We start from the raw sequence: 26,326 nt of genomic DNA, 5'->3' as shown, positions 1-26,326 counted from the left end.
TACTTACTAGTGTTGTTTGAATTCTGGGGTCAAATACACAAATTCTCTGAGCCTGACAGAGATAAAGTACAAACAATGGAATCTAATGTCTGCTTTTAAACCTTTTCCTTGAACAATAAATGTACTAATTGTAGAAAGCAGGATCTAGCTTTTCTTCTGTGCTGTACATGCTGTCACATATGGATGGAAATAGAGATTATCAGAATGGTTTTGACTAAAACGTGTTCTGTGAAAGCCTGAATATTTCAGAGAGTCTTATCAATAAATGTTTCATTAAGAACGGGTGGTTGGGCCTATGTCTAAGTACCAAAGTAAGACGTTCTCATTGCACTGGCCATATTATTGAAGTCTTTGATGTACCTGGATGAATTCTCATTTAAAAGCTACTCACAGCAGATAGCAGGCAGAACAGAGGTGTACATTTGCCCATTCCCAAACCAGCTTTACCAGCCTAGCTGGACACGTATGCATGGTCTTCTAATTGAAATACCAAGGTTCCAATTCTAGAGATGACACCCCAGTACAGCTCTGGTTGTAGAAACATTAAAAATTAAGCCAAAAACCTACCCAATGTAGAAAAAAATGAGATGTCAAAACCTCAAAAAACTTTTCTGAAACCAAGTTGTGTTGTGTAGCCAGCCGCTATTGCAACACATGTTATGAAGCAAATTACTTTTTACTGAACCAGATGGGAAGAATGAAAAATCTATAGCTAATTTAAAAGCTGCCCGGTACACACAGCACCTAGAATATTTTGCAAATGCATAGTGACAGAACAGTTCGCCCAAACAAGGGATTTGCTCAGTTACTCTCCAGATCACCACTGATATTCCTTTAACCATTCCCTCAGTCTTGAAAAAGGAATTAAAGTTCATTAGTTTTCTCTCAGAAAGTTTCTTGACCAATGTCCTGAGGGAAAAAGGATTTAAGTGAGTTACATGGAAGGACATGATATCTCCCAGTCTCAAAGCAGCTAGGGAACAAGTAGAAAAGATAATATCCCTTCTGCCTTTTTTTTTGGTGGTTTTTTTTTTTTTTCCTCTTTTTTATATGAATGAAGTCTCACAGTGAGCCAGTGACAACCTCGGCTTTCACCTATGCTATACGTTACAGCCAGAGAATCAAGGAATGGAAAACTGACTTGTATTCCTGATAATAAAGGACTCCTAGGTAAGACACAGTTGTACTAGTTAGTAATTATATTTGTCCTTTGGTCGCACAGATCCACAGTTCTCACCCCACTGAGCAGAGCTCAGGAGCATACACATTAAGATTGTGTAGGTTTTACTACCTTAATACAATTCACAGATTTCTAATTCACTACAAGTCAGTTTATTTGCTGCCTAATTAGTAAGGCCTCAATATCCCAGGGAGAGAGAAATATATTAACCCTGTTTTAACCTCTTTAACTAAAAAGAAATAAGTCTTATCTCATAGCAGGTCAGAAGCAGCTCCATATGTGCAAGTCTATGCAACAGCCTTTCAAGCAGCCTGAGAACTTCCACTGGCGGCCCCTGTACAAAACCACCAGACTTTCAAATAAACATATACCATAGCAAGAAACAGTATCACAAAGGCTTGTGCTCATCCACTGTGACAGAAGTACAAAACTGCCAAATTAAAAGTGAAAGTCAAGAGTGAGAATGACGTTTAGACTAAAACCACAGCAATCATTTTGTCCCAAGACCACTCCTTAAAACGCGATGGGAGTAAAGGGTAACAAATCCAAATCCAGTACGCATGGAATAGTGCTATTCTTTAGCACACAATAATTTGGCCATCATCCTGAGAGTAATGGTGCTTATGACAGAGCTAATCTGAATTTCTTCCGTGACACTGCCACAGCACCAAACAAGGTTAGGAAGAGTGATTTGACAACTCAGAAACATTAGTATGTGAGCCTCGTAAAAGTGACTGACACAAAATAAGAAACCGGAGCACTACATTGTTACCGCCAACTGGAACCTTCACATGTCAGCTTCCTGACTAAAGTTAAATTCAGCCAGGATCACAAACTATCACATCTATTCCTGTTAGTCATTTCTTTGCTTTCCAGAAGCATCTCTTAAAAATGAGGACTGAAGTGACTGGTATTTTTCATCTGCCTTTTCTTAAAAAGGAGAGTTTTCTTCTGGTCCCCAAAAATCACAGACTTCAGTTCCTTCAGGTCTCTGTCCATCATAGAAAAACTCCGGATAAGCTTCTCTGAAATGTGAATTAAGGGGAAGGAAGGATAATAGTGGTGGTTTTTTCTTGGTTGAAGCTATTCAGGCTAAGTGACAGGCATCTGCTGCTTTTCCATTTGCATTTGATGTTTTTATTTTCTACTAAAAAGCATAAAAATCTGTGGGTGTATGTATATTTTTACTGCACTAGCACCACACAAAACAGGAAGCAAAAAGTGGTACATAAAAATTGCAGCAAGGAAGAGCAAAGTCGGACAAAACTACTGGAAAATGAACAGGCATGAAGGATCTAGGTACTTCATGAATGCATAGAAAAGGACAACCCTCCTGGTTCCTGAAATACTATATATTGCATTCAAGTAGTAAAGATGGGACAGAAAACAGACTGACTTGAGTAGTAAATCCAGCTTTTCATACTTAACACATTATTTGCTAAAAGATACCATCCTTTTCTACATCTTCTGTTTCATAATTTTGGGCAGCACACTTTTCCTTAGAGAGTTTGTCGGGGGCAAGGGGGAACACATGACAGAGAGATAAATGGATGGGGGAGACATGTGTAGAAGTGTGCATGTGGGGACACGTGTCACTCAAAAAAATGAACTTTGAAAGGATTAGAAAAGTTTTAACATCACCCCTTACTCTTCTCAGTAGATAGTTATAAGCAGACTTTCAAAAGTAATTTGATCTTCAGCAAAGGTGTTTCCTAGAGGTATTCTCTTCGGGTTCTCAGTCAGTTTACAGTAGGTATAGACACCACCTTTTCCAAGTAAACATGATTACTAACCTGCTTAAAACTGCATGGCAGTAAATGGGTCCTGGACCCTGGGTGAGGCTTTACACAAAAAGTACAGGTGTACAACACAAGAAGATGAAACCATATTACTACCAATTTATCACCTCCACATTTTCATATGGTGGGAAGACCCTATTCCAGAGAAAGATAAAACTTAGAACATGGACATGTCACAAAAAACCCAAACACTGAAAAACTACCAAACGCACAACTTGAAAATAACCAGAGAAAACCTTTAACGACCTAAAGTTTAAAGAGTATCTCTAAAGTGAGTGGGACACTTAATTACAGATATAGAAGGAGAGGCAATCACCTTTTATTTTTTGCAGCCAAGGAAGAAAAAAGGTCCAAAGATATACCATGGCCAGTTGAACTTGTTTACACTGAACCACAGCTCCAACTTAACGCAATCCATTTTTAAGCAATTCATTTGAAATCTTTGGTAGGAGTGTCCATTATGAGCACATGAGCTGCTGCTTTTATTTTAAACTAGGAATACTAACCTAAGTAAGTCTGAAAGTGAAATAAGAGTATTCAGATGGTGCACTGCCTCAGTTTCATAAAGCCATGACTTTTAATGGGTAGACAAGCTTCTGGTGGCCAAATTCTTCTCCAAATATTGAAGGTGTATTGTTAAAAACTGCTTGAAAAGACGTAGCAGTGACAGCAGCAATTCATCGACTCATTTCATTAAGTCCTTTTCTGCAATCAGAAAATACTGTACTTAATCTGAGAACATGACTATTAGGTACATCCCAATACAACCCTGACCAGGTTGCCATAACTCCAAACATGGCCCCTAAATATACACAAATTTAGTTTCCAGCATGTGCATTATGACCAGAGTGCTCCAGATATATAATGGCAAATTTAGGGATATCTGTAGCTCACTCAAGGCTGGAATTACAAGAGAACTGTAAAGCATCAAGAAATCCAAGACAAACAGTGTGCATGCTCAGGTCACGTCCAGCATGCACAGTAAAACCAGAGCACAACAGGTGTGTGTGCTTCTTTCCAGGAAATCTTGGACAGAACCCCAGTATCCATGGTTACTTTTTGGTTTTTTTACAGATAAGAATAAATAGTAATTTTCATAATAAATCAAAAGTGCGTCTCTAAGCCCAGTAATGGTATTTGCTAGTATGGGTTCCTCAAAGTACTTCAGCATAATCTGAATTGCAGAGAATAATGAATCTTTAATGTCCTCTAGACAGAGCAGCACCGCAGCATGCTGAGAGAACTGCAGCCGCATCTCTCATGGCACTGTGATGTTGTGCACTACTCCCTGCGTGATGATATGCCCCCATGAAAAGAATGGGACTGGCTGCGGATTTAATGGGATGTTGTAGATCAGCTTATTTCTAATTCTTTCCCCAAAAAAGTTTGCTGAAGCACGATCACAGGCCCTAGCTCTACCCTCTGACATTCTCACCCTCTGCTCCAACTCCTCCGCTTTCCCTTCTGCTCTGTTAGATTTATTTTCATCATAGTTACAGAAATTTCATGCTGAGCAAGTTGATGAGAGTTCCTTTTCTAAAAATCTTCTGATTTTCCCAAAATAACTGCATCTACTAGACCTGTGAACCAGACTAAAATATCCTTTCACTAGCATTCAAAGGCAGAGAAGAAAAATGATACCATATATGGAAGCACTGTGTATTCCCCAGTGTAAAGAATCCTTTCCAATAAGGAAATCCAATCCTTTCCTTTTTCTCTTATTTTACTGCTCAGATCAACACAGGTATCCACTGTCCACTTTTCTGAAAGAGAGGCCAGTTTACTTGAAGCCACGATCAAATAAGTCACATTTCCACCTTTTAAAAAAATTAAAACAGTAAATTAACCTTCAGATGAGAGATACATCACAACACAAAGTATTAGATTAACAATTTAAAGCAATCCACCAACTAAGAAACACTCCTCCATTTATTCTAAATAATTTCTTTTGCTGAAAGTTTTCTCATTGGCATCTGCAGAAAAAAAACAACCAGTTTTTCCGTGTCTGTCCTGGGACACGCCTAGAAGAGGAGGCATAAGCATACCTCAGGCCCCCTAGGCAGAGTCCCTGATGACCAAGTTTTGTTTCAGAAGCTGTACAGGCACCGGGTCAGCCTCAGACCCAAACACATTGCCCTCTCAATAGTGCTGACTAGCTAATGCTTCCCCAGAGCAGAGCTTGGGCCTCCTTCACCTGAGGAACACCGCCGGGTCCTCTCACCACCTCTGCCACTGACCCTCCACAAGGTTAGCGAAGATAATTTCTGATTTTTCAGTTTGGTCATAAACTTTCCCAGCACAAAAATTGCTTACTGTGCATTTGTACAGCACCTAGCACAATCAGCACCTGCTGTTAGTAAAAACCTTTTGCAGTGCCTCCTACAACAGGTTTGCAGGATTATATTCAAATAGAAAGAGCATCTTAGCATGACAACGCTGTTCTATAAATTGGATTCCCGTACTGTCTTATTTTGCCATAATCTTTGTAACTGATTAGTTTGCATATAAAATCACAGTTCATTTGGCACAGGTTTTCCATACCTGGCTGCTTGTCAGTGCTTGGTGCAATATAACGAACCTCTGTTTTCCCATTAGTATTCACTGCAGCAAGATGATGAATGACACTGAAGATGAGTTTATCTGATGTGTTTTCTTGTTTTCAAGAAATCTTCATCCATTTACCGTATACCTCATTTTGTTTCCTTTGTTGTCTTCAGTCTTTTACAAAGGAAAGCTGTTAATTTTTTTCATTATTACTATTCTCTACATATCCATGAGCCTGATCCAGTGTTCCTTTGAAAAAATTCCCATTGACTTTAAAAGACACTGGAACTGGCCCCTGTGGAGGCTGACTGCTTCTGGCATACCTTATACTGCAGTAACACCACCTACTCTACCCCTCTGTACTTGGTATTTTGTCTCTTTTGAGGCTTCACACTTTACCACATCTGCCCGCAGAATGCTAACATTTACCCTTTTCATGACATTTCAGAAACGTCACAACCTCTGCCCGTGCTGACAGCATGTGGCGATCCTGCTTAAGATTCAGTCCTCAATCAACAGCAGTACCTTTGATACCCAAAAGTGGCCAAGAATCAATTCATCTTGTCAATCCCTAAACTGGTAGGAAGATCTCACCATTTTGTGACACATAGCTTAATCCATGACTGAAGCTGGCCCCTTTTAAGGAAGCATACATGCTTTATTTCTCCAGCATCTGTAGAACACATTTTTTCTGAATGTGAAAATTCAAACAACCAATACACATATAAGCAATTTTCCCCATTACAAAATCTAACACAGCAATCTTTACCTTAGGATTTTTATTTTCCAATTCATTTGCAACTTTGCAAACCATGCCATTACAACTGAAAAATATTCCAGAAAGCATTCATCTCACCCTCCCTTTCCATAAACCCAGCCAAAGGGACCAGCTTTTTAATTATCTAGCAAGAGAGTCAGTAAAACATCCCGACCTCCTTAACAGGATCCTCAGGCTCCAAACTCATTATCAGATCGCGTTTTATCTTTAATAGTCAGCGATTTAAACTCCCTCCAGTGTTATAATCACCGTGGTGATTATAGCTCCATGGTGCAGCGAAGTTTTAGAATGCTACAGACTTGGAGCCCACTGCTACCACCACAAACACCGCAATACGCAGCCACTGCCAGGCAGCACCACACTGGGAAGCTCAATCTGCTTGCCGGAACAATCTTTAAATAGTATTAACTGGCAGACAGTGTTTCCTCTAACTCATACTGCAGCAATGCTAGGGGGTCGTAATGCATCTCGAAGAGAACACAGCACTTGCCTCGTAAGCCATCCTATAACTAGCTCTTATTTGTTAGAGGTTCAACCCTCCGATAGAGCAAAGCGGGCTGAAAAAGGCAACAAAAAAAGAGTACATTTTTCAAACTATTGCTTGAAAACCATCTTTTTCTCTTTTTTTTCCATAAAAATTACCCAAAAAATGGAGAATATTTCCAAAACCCCAAACATTCTACTTGACCAAAACCAGTAAGCCAGAGATGACAGCTTCAGATCTAATGTTATCTTCACGGAAAAGAATACCCCCATATGTTTCAGCCATACAACTTAAAAGGTGAGAGTGAAGCTGAATAAGATGAGTTTGGATCAGACTTTCTCAAGTGCTTAGCACCCATCAGCAAAGATTCAGGGGCTGATATAATTTGGCTAGACTTTAGAAGTAGCTTGCAGGAGCCAAACACTTTTTAAACCTGGCTGATGTACCTAGATGCCAATGTGGGATCTGGCCTCTTGGAAATCTGTCCCTTATTAGATTCAATAATCACTCTCCTGAATGACAGTAGAGGGAAATTCAATATAAATTATTCTGAAGATCTGAAAGGTTCTCTCCCAGCATGATAATTACTGTGTTTCCATTTCTGTTAATGACATCTAAGAACTGGAAACACAAGCAGTGGTGGAGGATTAAGTAATTATGGAGTATTAGATGCATTTGAAGAGCAGGGTCACAGAAAAAGACAGAAGGAGAAGAGAGTGAGCGTGCTGTGGGCTGTTCATCAGCCTGAAAGCTATAAAATATCCCCCCCTTATTCACAGCTTGCTAGCTGTAAAGGACAAAGGCTCACAGTACAGATCAGCTATTCTTTATTGTCCTCATTCTGGAGAGCTACAGCTTTTATGGGTAAGTAAAGCTCTTGTTAACTATAGATATGATCTCTAATATGCGATTAATTTTCTCTCTCATATGTGATAGAAATAGAAAACTAATTTAAGATCATTTAAATATAGAAGTGTAGTTCTATGATAAATGCAGTACTATAGGTGACCTGAAATTCTTGTGTGTCCTATTTCAAACAATACTTAACACTTAAAGTCACATGAAAATTAAGGTTTGTATAAAAAAACAACACTAGCAAACTATGAGAGCAGCAATTAAAAAACCCCTTAAACCACTGGAAAATTATGAATTCTTACAAACTTAAGTATTTTGAAGGGAACTAACATTCATTGTTCTCTATTGACAGTACAACGTACATCCAAGCAGAGCTGCTCACATACGCCGCTGCATACTTATTCCACATTGCCAAGTGCTACTGAAAAGACTGGAAATGCATTCAAGTGGTTTGGCCTTTGAATACATTTCTCTATGACTCAGCTCTTAGCCTAAGTAAAGTTGGAGTGTAAGATTTTAGCTACAGTCATGCCATGTGAAAGAAATGATATTCCTAGTGGATTTAAAATACACCTTTGAGATTCTAATTTCCATTATTCTCCAGATCATCCAAAGGTATCAGGTAACTGGATCAAAGGGTTCAGCCTTCCACCTTCATTCACATGATGGTAACTTACTCCACAATTAGCCCTCATGACATCAGTGGAACTAATCTTAGTATTACTCAACATGTTTAAAGGTGACATAATCTGTCTCTAAGTGGAGTATGACAACTGAACAGCCATTTAGAATAATTACCTTCCTAGTCAATTAAATAATTATTCAAGTGAAGTTAAACATCTCAGTAGTTTTTGGACACTGATCAAAAAGCAGGTCAAAATTTCATTTAAAAGCGCCTTAAACAGTCAGAGATAGACACAAAAATGTAGGTAGACTAAACCAGTATTACACAGGTATCTTGGTATTGCTTCTGACTAAACCAGTTCTATTTGTACAGAATTATTTCTGTAAGATTGACTTTATTGTGATTCAGATGGCAATAACTTGGTGGATTGTTTCTTCTCTTATTCCTACATTGTTTATGTGTACCTGTCCTACCTTCTGAATGTTCAGTTCAGAAGGCTTATTCTGTTAAGATATTTGTTTATTGCGGCTCAGTTTTTATTTCCACTTTTGTTAGTGCCCTTTACAGCGTGCATTTGGTCACACAGCACTATTTCTGCTCCCCAAGTATGAAACTTTGGACAGAAGAATAAATGACAAACAGAAACCTATACACTTCTAAGTACAGATTTGTCAAACTTTCCTTTTTGAATGAAACATTTATGTAAAACCATGTAACAAATCAGGTAATTTTTAGATATAAGTTGTGTTACTTTCCTTACAACTCAAAGCCACCCTGGGCAATACTACAAATTCCTTGTGTGTGCGGTTCTCAGCATTCCCCAGTATTTTTGCCATTTGCTTCAACAGCATTATACCCTTAATGCATCAATACCATAGGGAAATCCCACGGCTGCTGCTTTTAATTCCAGCTGGTTTTTTTCTTATAGCTTTTTAAAGCATTGTGACAAATGCACTTAAATTGCAGTCAACAAAGCTTGTTGCTTTCCAGTACCTAATGGAAATTCAGCCACTCTTGTTCTGTAGAATTAGAATCTAGACCGCACTGAAGTCAATGAAGCTATCCTGGCCTCTATGGGCTGAAGGAGGGCAGACAGGATCCCACAGGATTGCACTGAGCAAACTCCTCAAAGTCTCTCAGCCTCATTTCAGCTAGATGTTCTTTGTGAAACAAAGCTCTTGCATTTGAGGAAAAACAGTTGTTGAAGGCCCATACCCAGCAGCACTTTGCTATCTGTGTTTCCATCTTTCCTTCTTTGTTTTAAATACCTGTTGGCATCGCAAAGTCACCAACAATCTGAGAAAACCCACCTCTTTTTGGTCTGTGACAATTCAAGTAGCTTTTAATATCCATTTATCTACAACTATCATTCCTGTGCTTTGGGTTCCCCCTCACCCTCATTAAAAACGCTAAGTAAACAAAATATAGTCCCCACTTAGAAAGAGCTGAATTATCTTTTCGCTATTCTAATATCAAAACCCAGTTTTTTGGGAGCTTTTTTCTAACGAAGAGCCAATTTAAAATAAAATCTATACAGAAAAAGTACTTCATTCAGGACTCAGTCCAGTAAAAGTATAGTGACAGTATATTCCTATTTATAAACTGGTATGGGGTCTTTGCTAGGGGCCTTTGTAGACTGGAGTATAAAAGTACTGTCCTGTTTAGTCTAAAAATATTTGGGGATAAAAGCTGATCAGCTTTAATGGAAGACCACTAGAAAATCCTTCAAAGAGACCAGTTCCAGAAAGAAAAAGTAAATACTTACCCATTTATCAGAAATTAGCCCATATTAAAAATTAGAGATTTTACTTATATGACAGTAAGAAATACCAGACATAAGTATTTGGAATCAGCACTATTCAACTCATCTGTTGAAACAGCTAGCACACCAAAACTCTTTCATCAGAAGTATTTTATCATTCTTTATCTGTGCAAGAACAGTAGAACCACAGTCACAAAGTACTTAGACAAAAATGCACAAGCACAACACAGCAAAGGAATCTCATGACTTGTCCACAGACACCTCCTTCCTTTCATTTATTGTTTCCTTTTTCCTTTCTCTAAACCCCCTCCTACACATTTTGATATTAAAAAACTGACTTAGATAATTTTTAATGATTGTAAACACTTCTTCCAGGCAAATAAAAGCTAGAGAACCTGCAAAAACTTTTGAATCTTGATAGTTCTAGGTACTCTCAAAAAAACTTGTATGGCATTATGTAACCATAAGTTTGTGCATGAAAACCTTATTGCAATATTCAGCCCAGGAAGATACCCAAGACAGAAGTTATTCACATTATCTTGCATAGGCTAGAGCTATTGTAGACACAAAGTCTCTAAAATGCTTTACAACCGAATGTGTGCTGCTTCGTTGAATTTATTTCATTAATACAATCAGAGTTTTCTCAAGATGTCAATCTGTATAAGTCTGCTCCCTTTCAAACAATACTGTTTGATATAATCACCCCCTCACATAAGCAGAGAAAAGCTACTGGGAGGTCCCAGAAGCAACTCCTCTGCAGAACTCAGGCTTCATTCCAGTCCTCACCCCGTGCCCTCCCTTCAATGCCCACGCAACAGCAACTGATCCTTCTCGCTCCACTAGGAACAAGCGCAAAAGTAACGCTTGAAAGGTATCGATAAAGTGATGTACCAATAAGCAGATTCTGCTGAGCAACTCAGGTTTTTGAGCAGAGCTCTAAAATATAGGTCATATTACAGCAACATGTTACTTGTAGTAAGCACTGATTGAACTTGCAAGTCCAGAATTTTTAAAATGTGTGTCAGACCTCAGAATGATCCTGTTTTCAGTATGAGGTATCTTATACTGCATAAAAACAGCCAAACACAGACCCTGGCTACCTAGGAAAAAAAATATTCCTAGCACATTCATTATGCAATCAATTTCAAGCCTGTCTTCCGAGGATCTTCACATCCCTATGAAGTCCCTATTTGACCCTATAAAATAGCTCAAATACTTGTCAGGATTGGCACCATAATACTGAGCACTACAATAGCTTCAGACTGTGCCCACAGACAAAAATGCCAAAATTTATACAAGTTCCCACTGTGGTCTACTTTATTCTGGAAAGCTCCGAGATTAATAAGGAACCTCACTAACTGCACCGCAGATCATGGGACACCCTTATCTTCCACAACAGTGCAGAGACAAGATCCTCCTCACTCAAAGGCTTTTTCTTGGGTGGAGTCATACAAGCAATTAGCAAGAACAAGACAGGTGCAGGTGGAGGATGAGTTACAGACAAAAGTTCTGCCCTTTGGAGAATTACGGAAACACTTTTTTTTGGCATTATACCAGAGCCACAAAGGAGAAAAGAATGCCCTTTCAAGTCTGACAATGTAACTTTATACTATAGCCTCCTAAATCTACATGATAACCTCTTGCAAACAGCATTTGTCACAGACAAATGCTCAGGCCTATGAATTTCCTTGCAAAACAACAATCATTAATTAAACCCTAGAAGTTCAGGAGTTTAGTTCGGACTGTGGGACCTTTGTGCTGTGCCTATTTAGGTGGAGTCCAGGCACAAAATGCCAATAATTGCATTTGCCTCGTTACTTCTCATCTGTCCATGTAGCTTCCACACTATTGGGCTCCCTGGCAGGGCCTCCTTGCTCTGTCAGCGATGCTGCATGGTTGGGTTTCCCAGTGCAGCCTGTCCTATTCACTAGGCTGTACCTGGGGATGCTCTCTTCACCACAGACACACATTCTGGCTTTGGCTGTGCATCGCCATGCTCCAGCAATACCTATACACCAACCAAAACATTTACAGCCAACCAGATGGCTTTGCGACAAGTCCCTGTGGAGAACCGGATTACATGCACTGCCATGGCCAGGGATGAGACTTCCCGCTTCGCTGCAGAGGCAGCGGTCAGCTGGCAGTCAGGGATGGCACATCTTCCTAGCTATCCAGCCTACCATTCTGCAGTCTGCCTCCAACACCTGTCAACATCTTGTCTAATGACAACACATGCTGGGGTCTGGACACCACTGGCTTTATTGTCACTGTTTATAGCCTCCAACACCCACCTACGCTCCCAACAGACTGTTTAGCAGGAATAGTTGAGGATCAGGCTGATGCTTTGATATGAGCGCAAAGGCTTATTTTTTCACAGCTGTTCTTTTACTTGGCTGAAAAAGCCCTTGTAGGAGTTGTCAGCCAAAGGCAATTGGTGTTTTCTCTGCTATTGAGTCTAATTGGTTTTTTCTTCACTGACAGCTCTTCAAGCTAAGTTTAGGGAGCCAGGGAAATTAGACTGAATGCTGTTTGGCTGAGACTATGGCCTACTTCCCGTAAACACATCATGACCAACAGGAAGGGTTCCTTTAATTCACTTTGTGCTATAAAACTACAGAATGTGAGCCAATAGCAAGCCCATCATATGAAAGATAATCTATGATGTATATTAACTGTGTGATCAAAGGTACCTTTAGAGACAAATATCACTCAACAGATTCAGAAAACTAGATCTCCAGTGAGCAAGCAAGACAGAGGGATTTCATTAATTTCCATAAATGAAGACAGTCAATTCATACCAAGCCGTCACAATTTGTCCAATTACTTACCTGCTCACACTGTTGTAGTCAGCATGTAGCTTTGCCAGCTCTGACAATTTACCTCGAAGTTTCACAATACTTGGTGAAATCAACACATCCTGGAACTAAATAACTATGGAAAAAGCTGAACTTTGATTTAAACCAGCAACTTTCCTGACCTCTTGTTTATACAGAAAAACCTGAAAATATGACCCCATCACAAACTGTTGTTCATGGAGAAAGAAAGTAATTTTTAGGTGCGTTACTCATCGCTTTTGAGCACACTACATTTGTTGCTATTCCCACAAGTCTCACTTCTAAACCTGAAAGCAGGTGTTCCCCTTACCTTGCATGAGCAATTAAGAGCATCTGGGAGCTCAGGCACAGCATCAGCCTATGAAGCTGGCATATGTCAAACAGACCTATTTCTTAAGCCCTAAGCATCACAGTTAAATTATCAGGCACATAAAAAGGCACATACTTGTACACAAGTTTACAACATTGATTCCTTTACACTAAAGTGAATTTTACTCCTATTCTTCATCCCTCAAACAAGGAATAACTTTAGCAGAATACGGTTATGCAGCTTTTCATGCTATGGGTCATCTCTTCAGCACATATGTTCTCCCTGACTGCACTCAGCTGGCTTTCTTCCGACTTATCTCACTGACCTGTTTTAGGTTATCCTAGGATAATCATATTTTTCCTCTTATCTGTTTTCAGCCAGGGTTCTGCAGTCATTTTTCCTGTTGACTCCACAGGGCACAGCGTCAGCCACAGGCCAGTAGGATCCGCTTTCTAACCCTAGCTTTCCCCCACACGCATACTCTTTCCTCTATTCCCTCCTTGGTGGGTCTCAATTATCCAATAATAAATTTGTCAGAAAAAAAGTTGTTTTCCCCCCCTCCCAATCAATCTCTATTTCACAATCAAATGCCATTTTTCTCACCATCAACAACGTAGCAATTTGTATTACCACAAGGAGCACCACCTTTTACTAGGGCATCTTCCTCTGAGTCTGAATTTCTCTAGTATTTTTCTGCAAATATTGTCTTCTGGTCATGTGAAGCATAGCTGACTCTCTTACTGTTAACAATGAAAAAAGCCTTTGTTCATGCACTTACAGCTTTGTACTTCATCACACTGCAAAACTCTAAGCTTCAGCCACATAATTCCCACCCAAATAATGCAACGTTTCTACATCTCCTTTAACTGTTTATATTTTCAAGTTCTTCACTCACTTATGTTTTGCTCAATTTAAAACTATGCACAAGTTCTCAAAGGATAAATGTTATCAACTAAAACCCCCTCCCGCATCAGCACACTCTTCTTTTTACATCTCTCAGCCGTATAATGAAGTTGTCTTTCACCACTCGGGGCAGTCACACTGTTAGTAAAACTTGCTCAGAAGCAAACCACTCTGTCTACCCATCTGTTCTCCAATACCCACTCTGAATACGCCTGGAAACAAGCCTGGCATCAAAGGCCAAAGGAGAACTAAGCTTTCTGGACAAACGGCAGACCAAACAGCAGATGAATAGTAGGAAACCCTGCAGGCTGAGTGGCAGTCATCAACAGCTGAGAGATTAAGAAATAGTCCAAGGCCAGCTGATGCACATATTTAGACATACCATCATCATAGTAAACTCCCTCTAATACTTTCTGCTCCTCATCCCTTTGCAATGCTCTTCTGTCTAATGGTTGGTGTTTAGGCATTAAAAATTCAACACTTTGTATCCAGCCATGGCAATCAGATGCTGACCCATTTGTGTTCTATATCTATTTTCTTTTTCTACTTTACTGATAGCTGGTTCCTATCATTCTTTACCTCATTTTTTGACCCAGGTACTGAGAAAAAAATAATGCCATGCATGACACCACAAAGAAAGAGCATTTATGGCTGTCCTGGCTGATCTATGACAATTAAGAGAATTTTAGACATGGATTATAGAAAGTTTTCTTAAATCCTTGTGATTAATAGAGAACATTAATGTAAGCACTAGCCAGCCAGGCTTAAAATCCAGGTTTTATCATCCTTTCAGCCTGCAGCTCAGGCTAAACAGTAAAAATATCCTTAAAAACCTGCTGCATTCTCATGTTCTTTGAACAGTAAAATGTTCAAAGGTGCATCTCACAGGATCACAGGCACCGAACAATGCTGTAAGAAGTTCAGGATGGGCCAATGCAACCCAGAAAGGCTGCAAAAGCAATGAGCAAAGGCTAGTTTTAGTGGACACCACAGTGGGCTTTGCTCTATTTTCCAGTTCTTGGCAACTGGTATTTTTAAGCATGCTTAGAAACTGTATGTATTTGGCCATTAACACTGAGAATATTTACCAATAGTCTAGACAAATAAAAATGAGTATAAGGGAAAATATGGCCCTTTTCAGATTCTGAGAGTGGGCAGAAGGAGAGACTTCAATTCTCAGATAATTACATGGCTCCAGTCTTCTAAGGCAACCTATACTACCCATTCATGGCTACCTGAAGAGGGCTGCTGAGGGATGCAGGGGCAAGATGCAAAGGCTGTGAATGCCCATATGATAGTCAACTACTGGAGTGCCCACACTGAATTAATTTTGAGTAGTGTTGGCTGCCATTCCAAACAAAATCTTAGCTTTCAACCCCATGCTGCCGTACACACTGGGATCAAGCCTTAAGCTCAGTTCACCTTAATTAAACCAAGGATATTCCAGTGAACATCCACCAAGAGAACTGCAAATTAAAATGCTTGTCTCAAGCTCTCCAAAATGTTTCAAAAAATTTCTTTCCCCTTTTCTAATTTTAATAAAGCAAATATGTCCACAAAGCAGAATTATTTTTTTGTCCACATACATTTTCTGTCAAGTAACTTCTGTGCAGAAAAAGTTAAAAAACCTCAAAGGAATCCTTAAAATTTACTGTTACTACAAATTCTTTATGGCTACAGAATAGACATGAGTAATCTAAAACACTTTCTAGAGAAACAAGAGTAAAAAAGTCAGGTGAGGAATTGTTCATAATTGTCTCCCTGTCATCCTTAAGATATTGGTTTTAAATTCTCTCCCCATCTCCTTTTTAATCTAATGATTTTTTTCTCCTACATCTCATCACCCTTGAGTGCAGTGACAAAGACACAAAACGTATCTTTTAACATGGCCATAAGTGGCTTTTCATGGAGACATAGATAATAGCTTATCTGATTTATAGGACAATTTTCTTGCCATGGGTTTGAAAGTCCAAAGAGATGGAGGATCTGTTCCTCCAATACTTTACTTCATGCACCAAGATAAGATAGTTCTATTGGAAAGAATATAAGTCAGCCCAGTCCCGAGACAGTTGCATGCCTTTCTAGAGATAGAAGATAATAATTCACCACTAGAGAAATTCAAAAAACCTTTCGTCAAATTGAATTGCACCTTTCTCCTCCCTTCCCTAGTAGGGCCAAAGTCAAAAGCAGCAGCTTTTGCTTCCCTTGGTTACAGCAAAACTACTATAATCATACAGCCGCACCATTACACAGTCAGCAGGAATATGAGCATTTGACCTTACAGGCTCTATTTGCTCTTAACACACATATACTTACCAGCCCTTCTGGATTTCACCATCTCAAATTTACAACTTTTTTGTGTTCCATTATGAAGGAAATATCACATTCCTAGATGAGGAGACCTGGAGCTTTACTTCTACTAGTATTACTAATTCTTCTACAGAGCATGCAGGCACATTTATTACCATAGGTTTATATGGGAGATGCCATGGACCAGGCATCATTGTTATTATTTTAGGGAAGAACATTAAAAAATACTGTGAGAAAATGGAGGCTTACAGCTACATAGTTTTGCAGACAGCCAAATAAGAATGCGGGTCAACTTTTTTTTATATATATTATTGAATTGCTAGACAGACTGTCCTGGTTTCAGCTGGGATAGAGTTAATTTTCTTCCTAACAGCAGGTATAGTGCTGTGTTTTGGATTCAAGATGAGAATAAGGTTGATAACACACTGATGTTTTGGTTGTTGCTAGGCAGTACCTACACTAAGTCAAGGACTTCTCAGCTTCTCATACTGCCCCACCAGTGAGGAGGCTGGGGGTGCACAAGAAGCTGAGAGGGGACACGGCCAGGACAGCTGACCCCAACTGCCTGAAGGGATATTCCATACCATATGACATCATACTCAGTATATAACTAGGGGAAAGCTGGCCAGGGGTTTAGACAGCAGCTGGGGAACTAGCTGGGCATCGGTGGTCTGTGGGTGGCGAGCAATTGCGTTGTTTATCACTTGTTTTGTATATTCTTTTATCATTATTATTCTTTTCCTTTCCTGTCCTATTAAACTGTCTTTATCTCAACCCACAAGTTTTACTCTTTTTTCCTCCCCCAACTGTCTCCACTGCAACCTGCTGTGCATACAGGGAGAGTGAGCAAACAGCTGTGTGGTTGTTTTAACTGCCTGCTGGGTTAAACCACAGACCAAACAACTATTTTCCAGTATTATGACTTGAAATGTTAGTTTCTCCACAACTCTTCTGATACCTTCTAGCTACTCTTGACCTGCAAAACTCTAGCAGTTTATCAACATGGACTCTTATCCCTCAACTGTTATAGAGATGTGTTTAATAGACTTGTGCCCTGGTGATACAGTACATTTTCAGAAAAATGAGAGCCCAGAGAAGGCCAGATGATGATTTCAGCAAGAGAAAACAAGAATAGGTTATTTTCTCTCTCAATCCAAAATTACTTTGTAGAACTTATCACCAGTCTATGTTTTGAAAACTAAATTACAAACAAGTTCAAAATAAATACTTCCATGAATTTAAGTACAATTAAACAAGATGAAACTTCCAAAGAAAATCCTTAAGGAGTTGACTACAAAAAGTTGAGAAAGTATACCAGGGAAAGGATATGTACTGTAATCTTTTATCATTCTTTAATCATCTATTACCAGAGACATAACAGAGCTAAATGGACCTCTCTTGTAAAAAAATTACCCTATCTTTATGGTCTGGAAAGACACATTAACTTGTTTTCCAGCTTTGAATAATAACAACAACCACCAAAGTCAGTCCGTGGAAGAATCTTCTAAAGTTTACTAAAGGTAAGTGGCAGAATAATAAGTTTAATATGTGAAATTACCAAAGGCAGAAGCAGCAGTAAAACAGACACACAAGGCAAGGCATTCAACTGCAGCAAGTTGTTTCTAGCCCTCAAACAAATTGCATCACACTGACCTCACACTGTTCAGGATCCAAACAGTAATAAATGATACCAAATGTAGCATTTGGTATTGCAAGATAGGGTCTATATTTCCTCTAGAGAAAAATAGAAAATAGTTCCTCCACATGTGAAAGGCTGTAAAGTGAGGAAAAAATGAGCTAAGGCATTGCCTTTTTAGAAGGGGCATAATCAGTCACTGAAAAATACAGAGATGTGCAGGATTCCTTCCTTCTCACTCCGAGGACTTTATAGGTCAAAACTTATGCTCTGAATTGACACAGCAACAGTCCAAGGAATCCAGAGAGCTCACACCTCATGGCTCTTTCCTCACTGCAGAGGCCAAATGAAATCTCCACGGCACAGCATGTTTTCTGCATTATTGTTTCTGCTCTCATTAGGATGATCAAAAACCAACTCCCACAGCAAAAGTCTGGTTCCTACACCTCTACTCAGTAGTTTATGCACAGATTTATGCGTGAATTAATAATATAGCCCTTCAGCTCAGGAAAAAAAGCCTTTTGTACTTCAATCTCTAGAGATGTCTAAATTCAGACCCTGCAGGTAATGAGCAAGAAAGTAGAAGCAGAGCTTTCCAGACCAGAGCCTGAGTCCATTTCCCCCACTTCTACAGTAAATTACTAAAGCTGATGAACAGTATTCTAATAAAAATGCTGATTCAAGAGAACAAGAAATATTCCTTGAGAACATGTTTATTCTGCTGAAACCCTCCTCAGAAGCCAGGCGGGCAGGCACTCCCCGCTGCCCGACCAGCTGGCTAGCCTGCCTGGCTTCTTGCCAGCTTGCCTACCAGCCAGCCGGGCAGCAGGCCAGCGCACCAGGCAGCCCCCGGATGGGGAAGAAGCACATTTGCAAAAAAAAAAAAAAAAAAAGACTGAAACAAATTGTTCTGTTTTGCCTGAAGTTCCACCATGTCAGCATTCTGTTCCACCATGGGATGAAACAAATGTCAACAACCAGACTTTTCCACAACATAGAAATACCCTTTTTCTGGCCAATTTTAGTCACAATGTGTATGTGTGCTGTTATTATTGCCTCTCCACAAAAATAATTGTGTCTTACAGTGTCTGCTTCAATTCCACTTCAGAAGCATGAACTTAAAGACAATGAGTGTTGAAGAATCAGTCCCATGTTGATTAAATTAATCAAGTTTTTATAAGTAACATACAACATAACATTCTGAGTATCTGAAAAAAAGGGTTCAGTATTAAGATTGGATTTTAGATTGGATATTAGCAAAAATTTCTTCACCGAAAGGGTTGTCAAGCATTGGAGCAGGCTGCCCAGGGAAGTGGAGTCACCATCCCTGGAGGTATTTAAAACACACATAGATGTGGTGCTTAGGGACATGGCTTAGTGGTTGGACTTGATGATCATAAGGGTCTTTTCCAACCTAAATGATTCTATATGTAAGACTATTACAGTTAAATACTGCCTTCTGCAAGCTCTTTAGGTAGCTACTTAATTCTGCTGCTTTAGTACTAATTTCACAGCACTACAGACTGCAACCAGAGAGATATTTGTCAAGGACTTTGTCATCATGCATATGCTGTTATTTTACTGATCTATCCCCTGGAGAAATAACAAAGCACCTGGATTTCTAATTACCACTACACCAACTCAATGAGTGACCAGTAATGTAGACTGTTCCCTGCTATTTGTAAAACAACCTCCTCCAACTTAAGAGACCTGGTTGCCTTTTCATCTTTCTGTATATTGTATTAGAACTGTGGATGCAAATATCACTATTGCTCTAATTTGAGGATAAAGTACTAGAAGTTAAATGCATTCCCTCATGCCAACACATTCTGGGTCTTGATAAGGATGAATCCATATAGTTCAGCAGATAATTCATTCTCACAGGCTCCTAATTGATTTCACATTGCTCTATCAGCAGTTGTAGCCTTCTGCCCACTCCCACTAGATCTAGTTTAAGATTAAAGCCAATTCAACTGCCAGGTGGCTCAAGTGATTTTTTTTTTTTTTTTTGTAGGAAAATTGCATTCTACATGTACTTCAGTCATACAAAATCATTTATTTAGCACATAGGGGCAGGAGAACTGGACAGAAATGGAAATCAGTGATTAATGTTATTTTTTTTAAAGCATGTCAAAGGAAATCATCCTCATTGTACGGCTATATATTCCAGGAGTTTTCTGCCTCTTTTCATTAATAAAAAGCAAATCCAAAGTCATCTTTTTTTTTTTTTTAAAAGCAGTGATCAATTTTATGACTGTGTTGCCCTTAGCACATGATTTTGAATAGGCCATGAAAAGACAAGCACAGAGTTACTTTCAACTACAAAGCCTTTCCAAGAAACATGAATACATACAGTCTCAGTTTCTTACTTAGAATAAAAAAAATACTGAAGTTACCCCATATAGATTTTTAACCTGATGAATCCAGCTATTTTTCAAAATATGACATCTTGTTTAAAGCACAAAACCAAAGTTGTCTTTCTTAAATAACTGCTTTTAATTAAGTCAAACAATTTTTCTTCTCAAAGGACAGCCTTTAATTATGTTCTACTTCCCCTCCCTTTAATTCATCCTCTCTTCAAAACAGCTCAAGACACTTCTGGTTCCTCTGAAGCAAATTCCTGTATGCACTAAATTCATGCATTCTTATTTTAATAAAAAAATCTCATATTAACTAATGGACACATTAAGGGAAAAATAGTGAATCCATCAAACCACAAAAAAAAAGATGAATTATTAATCCTCAGCTGAAGAATTTCTAGGCTAAGACTCATGACTCATCTTTTTTCAATGAAATAGTATTGAAGTAGAAATGCTATTTTACTACAGATTTGATAACACCTTACATTATATTCTAAGTTACCTACTTCAAGCTATCAGTTTTCCAGTATTATTTCTTACATTTATTTCAATCACTTCAGGTCTTTTTATTTTTCAGGAAGTAGATGGAAGAACCTTCAGATTGAAAGGGCAGAAGACTAATTTAGAACAAACCAATAAAAAAAATGGTAACCAACTGTCAGGACTAGATGTTATTCCCTAGAGTTTATAATGAATTAAAAAATGAATCGTCGGATCATTAACTGTGACATGCAGAATACCATTTAAATCTACTGCAAGATTAATAGGGTGGAAAGCACTAAGAGTCACATGAGTTTACGACACAGTTGTAAGGAATGCAGGAAATTAAAGGAGAGAAATCAAAGCACAGAAATCTGATCTGTGCATAGGTAAATTGTAGGATCATAGTAAAGCACAGAATTACTAAACACAGATACAATAAAAAAGGAGAGAGTCTATGAGATTTCTATGGAGCCAAGTAATGCTCATCTCAACATATTTCTAAGGAGCTGGCAAGAAGGTGAATAAAGGAGATACTGTTAACAAATGCATTTCAATTTCTACAAACCTTTCAATAAGCTTTATCATCTAAGCTATCTTGGGATATGAGAAGGTTATCTGATGAAGTTTGAAGGGCAGAATAAAGGCTGCTTTCACAACACAGCTCCATAGTTAGAGGTTACCTTTGCTATACTTGTGCCATTCAATATATTCATAAATTATCTAGAAATAGTAGAATGGTAAAGAGGTTTTGGACTATTTTGAGCACTCAAAATTAAAACTGACTGCAGAAAGTTGTAGAAAAATCTTATCCTGTACAACTTAGGATAAAAAGGCACATCAAGTTCAGTGTCTGTAAACACAGAACATACATGGGGAAAAGATGGCCTAATTATGAATAATGGTGGGGCCTAGATTAACTCCCTCTGCCCAGAAGAGATAGAGTCATTTTTAATAGTTACACAAAACACATCCTCAAAGCAACAAAGGATTAAAAGAGTAGAAAACAAAATATTACAATCTTTGTCTTAATCCCAGTCCACCTATATCTTGAAAACACTTGTGAATTCTAGCTCCTCACTTAAAGAATAAAAGTGAACTGGAAAAATATTCTGCAAGTTATCAAAGTTTCTGCAGAGGAAATACTAAATGAATTGGCAGAAGAATTATAAAGGAGAGATATTATAAAAATCCATCTAATCATGACAAACATGGGAAAGTCAAGTAGTGAAGGATCATTCCTTTCTCTTGTTACAGAAACTCAAAGGCCATTACCTTTGAGCTTTTCAGTAGATATTTTAAAACAAAGGGAAGTATCTTCCTCTTACAACAGTGAAACTGTGGAACTTAATGTCACAGTGTGCTGTGGAGAGAAAAAAGTATGAATTATCTTAAATAGGTAATTAAATTCATGGAATAAAAGTCCATCAAAATGTACTAAATACATTGATGCAGTGCTGGTTTTGGCTGGGATGGAGTTAATTTTCTTCACAGTAGCTATATGGAGCTATGTTTTGGATTTGTGCTGGAAGCAGTGCTGATAACACAGGGATGTTTTTGTTACTGCTGAGCAGTGCTTACACAAAGTCAAGGCCTTTTCTTCTTCCCACACCACCCCACCAACAAGTGGGCTGGGGGAGCACAAGGAGTTGGGATGGGACACAGCTGGGACAGCTGACCCAGACTGGCCAAAGGGATATTCCATACCATATGACGTCATGCTCAGCACAAAGCTGGGGGGAGAAGGAAGTGGGGGGCAGCCTTTGGAGTGATGGTGTTTGTCTTCCCAAGTAACCTTTACGCATGACAGAGCCCTGCTCTCCTGGAGATGGCTGAACACCTGCCTGCCCATGGGCAGTGGTGAACGACTTCCTCACCTTACTTTGCTTGCATGGCTGTTGCTTTATCTATTAAACTGTATCTCAGCCCATGAGTCTTCTCACTTTTACCCTTTCAATTCTCTCCCCCATCCCCCTCGAGAGGTAGGTGAGCAAGCAGCTATGTGGTGTTTAGTTGCCAGCTGGGGTTAAACCACAACAGATGTAAATACCAGGTGTGTTTCTAAAGGCCACGGTTGCTAGAAACCAAGGGAGAAATATATTACCATATCTGTTTCATTCTTGCATTCTTTCAGTACCTGCTGCTGGCCACTATCAGAGTAGATATACAGCCAGTTGAATTGCAAGTACTATCTTTATGCTAAGGTATTTAGAAATGACAGGCTTGATTTGGGTTCCCTATTTCTCTCTCCTCCTTTTCGCAAACTCTGCAACAGTTATATGTTAATTTTTTTTTTCCAGATAGAGTTTATCTCTGCATATTTATGACTGCATAAGAGCTATGTGCAGTCCAAGAAGTGGACCAAGCCTTTGACCTCATGCTCTTGGATTAAATGAGTTATTTAATGAGCATATTTAGATCTGGACCCTTCAAGGAGATGATCTTATGGTGACCCATAGGCACTGAAAAGAAATACCAGAAAGAACTCAAATATTCTCCATACTGGCTTCACTACAGTTTTCCATCCCATTCTGTTTAGAAACCCTGAGTCAGCATCTGGAGTACCTCAGGCTCTGTGGAGATGACAAAGCAGCTGAAGATCAAATCCTTGAAAGTCTGAATGGGATTCTCCTGGCTCTTACTGAAGATAGCTAAGTATCACTCCAGATCGCTATTTAACCATTTGCACAATCCGAAAGCATTGACTGGAAGTTGCTGTCTATTGTATCTAATCTGTATTACAAGAAGTGATTGCTGCTGGAACTATAGCTGTCCTCAGGCTGTTTTGTTGTTTTCCTTTCTCTTTGTATACTCACAAACCTACCTGTGACCAGATAAAGCTACTGGTACCTAAAACACATGAAGCTGTTTTGTAGTAAATAGAATGGAATTTCTCTGCAAACTTCTAGGATTAATTTGGGGTGACCCTTTCAGGTCAGGAATTTAAGGAATAGTTCCTAGTCTCCTTATAAGAAAGTGTTTAAGGTCTCTGCACATTCTCCTGAAATGACAAAAACCTGCATTCATTTGCATCTCCTGGCATATGGTGACTTACTACCCTAAGGACAATTAGCCATACTTTTGATGAAAAAAGGCTAAGGGATTTGACTGTTTTAATTGCTAGTCTAATAAAAGATGTTGTCTCTACCCACAAAATTAATTGCTAGGCCATATCCCACACTAATAGAATCTTAATCTCTGACTTTCCATGTCTTATGCAAGCATCCTTTTATAGTCAGAGGAGATAAAACTGCTTTCCTCTGCTTTGCCACCTGTGCTTCAATTCAGCACAAAGCAGAATAATCAGCTGGAATTACACTTGCTGCAATTCAAGCAGATTACTTCCTATATATTTAGACTGAGACAGTCTTTAAGTACCTTGTTAAATCAGAACCTTGGATTCCACAGACATCGCCTCGGAACTCTAGGAAACAAAGCAACATGTAAATAAAGAGTTGCAAACCTACTGCACATATTGTTAACACTCTTGTCATTACAGAGCAGAGATCCTTGAGCCTACTCAGAGAGAGTGGGATCTTCCTAACTTTGGCAAAAATCCTGAAGGGTAATCCACGATGTGCAGTGAAAGCAGCCCAGGTGCTTTCAGAGATAGCCAAGAATGGTATGTTGTACTAAAGTGTTACTACAAGACATATTATAGCACATTAGCTGTATGTTTCCACACTCAAGTTTTGTTTCATGGCTACCGGCTATTGGTCTTGCAGTTGCAATTGTTTTATAACCTGGCAAAAAACCCACAAGTCCCTCTCCTTTACCCACACAGAGGAAATGAAGAAACCATGTATTGAAGCAGATTTGGTTCTAACTTTGATACCTTTTCTGGAGAGCACAGACCAAGAAATGTTGCTTCATGCTGGGAGGGCTATTGGCCGTATCTGTTATGATAATCGTAAGTATCAACTTGAGAGAATTCTATTTTCCCTAGCTGTAAGGCATTATAAGGCATTGTAACTCAATTTTTTTTTATGAGACCTGAGCACACAAGGCACTCCAGCCTCCAGTTAGACACACAAGTCACACAGCAGGCTGAATACATCCTGAACACCTCCTAAACTTTGGTTTCCCCCTATATTTTTGACTTCAAGGTGACATATCTTTGTCAGAACTGCTCTGCAACTACCAGAGTAGCAGAGCCTTGTATGCATCTTAATTTTGTAGAACTGCCTTGGGCCCAAATACTGAATGGCTTTTTATTCTTCCGAAGTAATAACATCTATAAAGCAAAGCACTTATCTAAAAAGTGTGTCAGAAAAAACATACTCTAAAGATAAAAAAATACTAAGATATGTATTTATGCAAGGAATGGTCTCTGAGGACCATTCCTTGCATATAGGAGATCTTTGTGCTCCAGACTTTTCCATAAAGCCAGTACACTAGCCTGCCTGCTGGTCTCACCAATTAAACCCTTATCATTTACTTGCCCCAACAGTAAGATTTTTCTTTCACCTTTAATTCCCAGACTGACCAAAAGTATCTATTTCATATTGGATATAATATAGAACTTTTCACCCAGTATCTTCTATCCATTTCCCTCTGCCTTCAACCTACCTTTTATGATCTTTCCAGTGTGGATCTGCATAGCTTTATCTAGGAAGCTATGGGTTTGCCTCTGTGCTGCTCCTATGAAATCCATGCATGATAGGTACCTGGTATAGATTCTACTAGCCCCCTGCAAATTAGATATATTTGCCAAGGAACGCCACGTAATAGTTTAAAAAACCCACTTACCCATATGATTGCATGCAAGGCTCATGCTTCTACTGTACCTCAGCATTACTACAGCATACAGTCATATTGCAAACCTGCTTGCTTCTGTCAGAACACAGGCCCAGCATAGATAAGATGACTGTGACCATAACATACATGCTTTAATAATTTCTATTACTAACATAGCAATAAATACATCATAGAAAAATTAACTTCAGTGATTTCCTGATTGAATTACAATCATATGTGCTACAATAGCACCCAGACACTTTCTAGTGTCTGTCATACATGCTGTTATCCAAGTTGGACTCTAACTCTCAGCAAGACACTGCTCCAAAAGCAGTGTCATTGGACTGTTATGCAACTGTCACTTGTATTTCATAGTTCTTGGCATTCTCAAAGTCATTTTAGATATTAAGCTTTCATTCATTACAAGACAAACTACAAAAAGAAAAGTTATCAGTGTTTTCCTCAGCAATTCTGCATGCATAGTTAATATACTGGGACCAGGACCAGATTAATTTTTACTTACTCTACTTTGTTGACTTCCCTTAAGTCACACAAATTTACACCTGCTTGAAAACCTTACTCAGCCTATAAAAATCCCAAAGACAGCTTGAAATGATGCACTCCAAGACTCCATACATGCCAAGCAACTAACATGCAAAGGACTACAAGAGGATGACTTCCCCTAGATGAACTTTAAAGCCACCTGTCTCTCAGTGGTATCTTATACCA

At 39.0% G+C, this 26,326-nt stretch overlaps 3 protein-coding genes across 4 annotated transcripts in view; 2 read left to right on the top strand and 1 right to left on the bottom strand.

The window, feature by feature from the left end:
- The window catches only part of LOC104641674 (DPY30 domain-containing protein 1), a 291,916-nt gene that overhangs the window by 171,891 nt on the left and 93,699 nt on the right, over window positions 1-26,326 (top strand). The window lies entirely within an intron of this gene.
- The window catches only part of SH2D4B (SH2 domain containing 4B), a 109,990-nt gene that overhangs the window by 76,465 nt on the left and 7,199 nt on the right, over window positions 1-26,326 (bottom strand). The window lies entirely within an intron of this gene.
- The window catches only part of LOC104638831 (rap1 GTPase-GDP dissociation stimulator 1), a 39,517-nt gene continuing 20,821 nt past the window's right edge, over window positions 7,631-26,326 (top strand). The window contains exons 1-4 of one of the 2 annotated variants that reach the window (XM_075758678.1): window positions 7,631-7,649; window positions 23,400-23,510; window positions 24,360-24,482; window positions 24,645-24,770. In XM_075758678.1, coding sequence (XP_075614793.1) covers window positions 7,646-7,649; window positions 23,400-23,510; window positions 24,360-24,482; window positions 24,645-24,770 — 364 coding nt within the window. In that variant the 5' untranslated portion in view covers window positions 7,631-7,645. Of the gene's footprint in view, window positions 7,650-23,398; window positions 23,516-24,359; window positions 24,483-24,644; window positions 24,771-26,326 lie in introns of those variants that run through there. The other variant, XM_075758677.1, reaches the window with a different exon arrangement.

Source organism: Balearica regulorum, chromosome 7 (genome assembly GCF_011004875.1).
Source record: "Balearica regulorum gibbericeps isolate bBalReg1 chromosome 7, bBalReg1.pri, whole genome shotgun sequence".
Taxonomy (NCBI): Eukaryota; Metazoa; Chordata; class Aves; order Gruiformes; family Gruidae; genus Balearica; species Balearica regulorum.
The sequence above is the reverse complement of the archived record's forward strand: the minus strand, read 5'-3'. Positions and strand labels throughout refer to the sequence as shown.